At 32.9% G+C, this 6,273-nt stretch overlaps 1 protein-coding gene across 1 annotated transcript in view; it reads left to right on the top strand.

Annotated features, from left to right (window-relative positions):
* The window catches only part of LOC126773005 (lysosome membrane protein 2-like), a 61,828-nt gene extending 58,073 nt beyond the window's left edge, over positions 1 to 3,755 (top strand). Inside the window, exon 12 of the mRNA XM_050493618.1 lies at positions 657 to 3,755. Coding sequence (XP_050349575.1) covers positions 657 to 998 — 342 coding nt within the window. The 3' untranslated portion in view covers positions 999 to 3,755. The remainder of the gene's footprint in view (positions 1 to 656) is intronic.
* The last annotated feature ends 2,518 nt before the right edge of the window (positions 3,756 to 6,273 follow it).

Below are 6,273 nucleotides of genomic sequence, written 5' to 3' on the forward strand. Positions count from 1 at the left end.
ATGCAATTGATTAATTACGTATATATTCGTCATGCATGTTATTTAATAGTTTAATGTTAAATAATTGCTTTTGCTATTGATAGTACTGACGATTCAACTGAAAAATGTTACTAGTAGTCAAGTTGGCACTGTTCCATACGTCATTCCTACTACCATCCTTACTAATATCATGAATGTGAAAGTGAATTTGTTTGTTACGCTTTCACCTGTTAACTATTTCATCCATCTTTATGAAATTTTGTATACACGTTGATAAGGATAAAGAAAATTTGGTAATGTAATAATATTAAATATATCTTAAATCGCCAATGCGCACGCTAACCTTGGGACTTAGTTCCCAAGTTATGTCCCTTGTGCCTTGTGCCTTGTGTAATTAAACTGGCTCACTCTCATTTCAAACCGGATCGCACTGATACTAAGTATTGCTAATTAGCGGTAGAATATCTGATGAGTAGGTGGCACCTACCCAGAGGGCCTTGCACAAAGCACTACCACCAAGAAAAGTAAAATCATAAATATAAATATCAAAACTGAAAGCGATTAATCCCTTATGTGTTATATCAATTATATGTGACGTTGGAAATATGTAAAACTCAACTAGCGTAGTTAAACGAAAAAAACATTAATAATTATTAATAAAACAATAATAATTTCAGTATTGCAAGCAACCACCTCCAGAGGTTCTCTACCTGCTTCGTCTCCGCTTAGTCATCGGTCCCCCTCTGGTGATCACCCTTGAAGTCATACTCTTCATCGTCGGTATGTTTTTCGGAATCCAGGGCGGTCATCGTCTCTGGAGACCTAAGTATAAGCTCGTCAATACAAAAGATACCAATAAACAAAGAAAAACTATAGAACGTAGGAAATCCAGTGTCATTTTAAATATGTCCGATAATAACGGCTTCATCGATGACCAGGAATTGGCAAAGGAAGCTGTATCCTTACTTGCCATCACAGAAGAAGACGGTCATATACCAGACTTACTGTTAAACGAATAAGCTTTATCATTATACTATTACAAATATAGTTTTTAACGAAATGTATTTATTACAAAAACCTCAATACTAGTTGAAAATTTCTTTATTGTAATTAGTATAAGTAGATTGTTTTAATGACCTTATTGTATGTTACTATTAATAACTGGTTGTAATATATACTACTTCTATTTAACTAATTACAAGTAGCATATATTTATATAGGAACAACTAATACAAATTGGTTCCCATGGATTTTGGATATGACGTTACTATTTTTCGACTAACCGAGGAACTATTTAATTAAGCTAGTATCATGACGGGGCTATACTATACATACGGTCAGAGAGATAAATAATTGACAATAGATGCTTTTTGTAATTTTAACATTTTTAATAACGAATCTTTTATATTAGACTAGCAAAACCCGGCAAATGCCGCCATTTGTAATGACGATCGGTTTGGTAATAGTTACAAAATGCTATAGAATACTACTCCGTATGTCCTAACTTTCGTACTCAAACAACATCGAAGTTTATTAATCACCAAAACGATTATCAAGATAAGATCAAAATCAATTAATCTGATTTAATATATAACAAAAATTATTAATATAACGCAAAATACGTTTTAAAATCCGTCCAAAATTGTTTACGGGAATTATGGGTATAAATGTTAAAAATTACTTGTTAATGTAGGGTTAAGGTTTATTCTTTTGAGAAAGTTTTCTTAAAATAAGCTTAGTAATAAAAAATCGATTTTCATCGCTATCGACACAACGTGACAATGAACAACGACAAATACTACTTGATATATTAGGTCCTTACATATGAAATTGGTGTTTTGTACGGGAGGAATATAAAGTCAATTTTTTTTATAAAATATATTTAATTAATCAAAGTATGCACCGTTGTTATCTATGCACTTTTGCCATCTCATAGGTAGTTCATTGATCCCTTTACTAAAAAAAACCATGGGGGTGAGAATCAATAACCTCTTTGAAGGCGGTTTGGACTGCCGCATCGGAGTTGAATTTTTTTCCCTGTAAGAAGTTGTCCAAATTCCGGAATTGTCGCAGACATTCCAATTGTAGCTCATCTAACTTAGTGGTTGTGTGTAGTCGTGAAGCAGCAGTGGCCTAGAGCGATTGACCAATCTCGGTTGTTTAGCAGCTAGTTCTTCCTTCATGGTTTGCAGTTGCTGACAATAGATATCTGCCGTAATCGTTTGGCCAGATTTTAGAAAGCTGTAGTGAACGACACCGGCGCTAGTCCAAACACTCACAAGCAACTTTTTGTGAGTCAAATTTCGTTTAGGGCAGGATTTGGCTAGGTCTCCAGGGTTCAGTCATTGCGACGAGCGCTTCCGATTATCGTACAGTATCCACTTTTCATCACAAGTAATGATTCGATTTAAAATCCCTTCATTATTGTGTCGGTTGAGCAAAGTAACAGAGCAGTCGACGCAATGTTTGCAAGTTCGATTCACTCAATTCATGAGGTACCCATCGTTCAAGGTTTTTTACTTTCCCGATTTGCTTCAAGTGGATTAATACAGTTTTATCACTTACCCCGAAGCCTGCAGCTATCTATGAAGCGCTTTGTGATGGATCCGCTTCCACATTAGCCTTTAATTCTTCATTTTCCACTTTAGTCTCCGGCCGTCCACGGGGTTGGTTCTGAAGGTCGAAATTTCTAGAACGAAAACGTTGAAACCAAAAACGTACCGTGCTTTCTTTTGCGACACCAGCGCCGTACACATCATTAATCCTTCAAACTGTTTCAATAATGAGAAAAAAACAAATGAATGACTGTTTTCAAAATTCAAATGTACCAGCTAAATGAATTTATAAATTTTGGATTTGGAATTCTTAACCAAAGAGATATACTTCAGATCAAAGTGGTCAGTACGACAAAACGCTAATTTCATATGTAAGGACCTAATATTAATTTGCGGCATTTACTATCGTTACTTATAATTCTTATAAATAGATAATTTTTATTTATCGCAAAAATGTGGTCGTGGTCTCGAATCGTTTCGTGTTTTACTTGTATTTAAGAAAACTGACTACATTTCAGTTGCTCAATTGCTCATAATTTTTTTACAGATCATTTATTTATATATTATGTAATAAATGTAACCTGAATGTTTTGCTCAATTAGACATAAGCTGTCGAACAATCTTTACAAAATTTCTGGTTTTTGGAAAATCTTTTATATTTGTTAATCTATTTGTAATGAAAAAGTATACATATGTATATGTATATTATGCATATGCGTATTATTACTGACTATTAGAAGGCACTTCAATTTTTTTAACAGAACAAATAGAAAACCGTTTTTAAACAACCCAACAACATTTATAATTGTTTACTAATAATAAGCTCAAATAATATTAACGAACATATGCCCAGACTGTTTGGCAGAATGAATGAAGTCATTAAATATTGTTATTCAGTGGGTCGAAAACGACCCCATGGGCGGGTAAGGGTTAAAACAATTGACCTAAATGTATTTGTAACATATTATATACATAAGAATTTCCATTAGGTAATACGAAATGTCAGTATTAAATAAGTGGAAAGTTTGAATAACATAGTCTTACCGGTAAATGTACAAATTAACAACATTATCCAGGTTAAGTGCAAATAGACAATGTTAAAAAATATATATTTCTATTATATATTTTTTTATTCCCATCTGAATAATCTTATATAGTAATTTATTGTGATACTACTTTTAAACTATATAGTTTAATTTTAAGATTTGTAAATATAGACTGAAGGTGTAATGTTAATAAGAATAAAATATTTTAAAAAAGTTTTTTTATTTATTTGTTACCCAATCTACTAAAAACTTAAAAATACATAACAGACTAGATACAATATTTACACTTTGTAATTAAGTAAATAACTCAATGAAACAAACACCTAACTCGTAGCTATCATCAACTTTTTAACAAACTTATTTATATTATTTTACAACAATTAAATCATAATTATTATTTTCATATGAAAATTATTGATGTACATGAACATTCTCCATTTATTTAAATGCGCTGATAAAAAAACACTTCAAATGCTATATCAATAAAAATCAGTATCAACTTCGAAAATTTGCCAACATTATATACTGATCAAGGGAATTTTTTATATATGGAACACATTATGTTTATACATTTCCTTTGATTATTAATAAGTCGTTTTATTTAACGTTATTTAAAGAAAAAAAAAACACACAAAATATTTAGCTGTCTCAAGGAGGTTATTGACCTCAAACTTTTTAATTGACAAAAGCCAGCACTTATTGTCTTTTAATAAAATACTAAGTAATATTGTCCTCCAGACCGATTTCGGCCACGGCGGCTAATCTTAAGAGAGATTAGCCAACTACGCAGGAGATATTACAGATTATCCGACGGGACGGCAAACCGACACGACCGGAAAGAGTTAAGGCGCAGGACTAACGGCTTTACGTGCTTTCCGAGGCACGGGAGTGTACACACTTCCAACTTACAGACTCCAGGCCGCTACTGAGAATTTTCTGACAGAAAAACCCAATAACTTTATATTGGCCCGACCTGGTAATTGAACTCTGGACCTCCGGGTCTGCGGCCTTACATCAAGCCACTAGATCAACGAGGCGGTTAATTATTACTAAGTAATACGGGGTAACTAAAACCCTTAATAAGCATTATATATAAATAAGCTATAAAGGTAACGAATTAAGTTATATTTTTATAAATATTCTTAAACGATAACTTATCTTTAAGTAAATGATATGGCTTTAAAATTTCTAATACATAGAAGTTTTAACCTACACGACTTAATTTGTGTGTAATTTTAATTAGATTCTTAGTAGAGATGCGATTTTTTATTGAATAGGTAGGCCGACGAGCATATGGGCCACCCGATGGTAAGTGGTCACCAACGCTTATAGACATTGGCATTGTAAGAAATGTTAACCATCGCTCACATCGCCAATGTGCCACCAACCTTGGGATCTAAGATGTTATGTCCCTTGTGCACCAATTACACTGACTCACTCACCCTTCAAACCGGAACACAATAGTATTAAGGACTGTTGTTTTGCGGTAGAATATCTGATGGAGTGGGTGGTACCTACCCAGACGAGCTTGCTCTACCACCAGTTAAATAAATATTTAATAAGGAAGGTAAGAAATTAATAATGATTTTCTTCTGTTTCGTGGAATTAATAAGACCTTTGATAAAATATTTTATGTATATTTTTTTTTATAGAATAGGAAGGCGGACGAGCATATGGGCCACCTGATGGTAAGTGGTCACCAACGCTCTTAGACATTGGCATTGTAAGAAATGTCAACCATCGCTTACATATCCAATGCGCCACCAACCTTGGGAACTAAGATGTTATGTCCCTTGTGCCTGTAATTACACTGGCTCACTCACCCTTCAAACCGGAACACAACAATATCAAGTATTGCTGTTTTGCGGTAGAATATCTGATGAGTGGGTGGTACCTACCCAGACGAGCTTGCACAAAGCCCCACCACCAGTGAACAAATTTAGGAATATAAAATACATAATAAATTTAATTGTATTAATTATCATATATGTAAATAGATTAAAAGAAATTATTGAGTTCCTTGCCGGTTCTTCTCAAAAGAATCTGCATGCCACAAAAAATCTGCATGTCTTAAAAAAAACTAACCTGTTCGTATTGCTCAAAATCAAGTTATCCATACGTAATTACTATGAGTCTTTTAATCACTTATTATTTTCCTAAAATTATTAAAACTGATTATATAAATTGGAATTGTTGTTTATAATACTAGTACCCGAAATAGTCGGTTGAACCTAATTTATATTTTCCTCTCTAATGTACCTCTGTACCTAACTCCATTTCCAATCCCGATAAACAGCATTTAGAAGTAAGGCCGTAAATGTTCTTTAATGCATACTTCGAATAGGACTGAATCTTGAAAATACGTTCAAAATGAATAACGTGAGCATAAAAACGTTCTCTTTAATAATTTTAGCTATTCTTAAAACAAGCAACAGGAAACAGCTGGACTGGTACTGCTACTGGGTATAACATTTTACTTATTTATAAATAGTTATTATATATAAAGAAGACCAAATAAGCCTGATGGTGATTTTGAACATACACAAAATAATTTGGTGTTATAAAACCCTCCATATATGGTAATTATAGTACATAAATTACATAATATGTAAATATATTTTTGTTACATCAAACGAAATTTCACACGTGCGGCGATAAATACTCACTTACATATTCTATTCTTATGTAATTTG

Source organism: Nymphalis io, chromosome 13 (genome assembly GCF_905147045.1).
Source record: "Nymphalis io chromosome 13, ilAglIoxx1.1, whole genome shotgun sequence".
Lineage (NCBI taxonomy): Eukaryota > Metazoa > Arthropoda > Insecta > Lepidoptera > Nymphalidae > Nymphalis > Nymphalis io.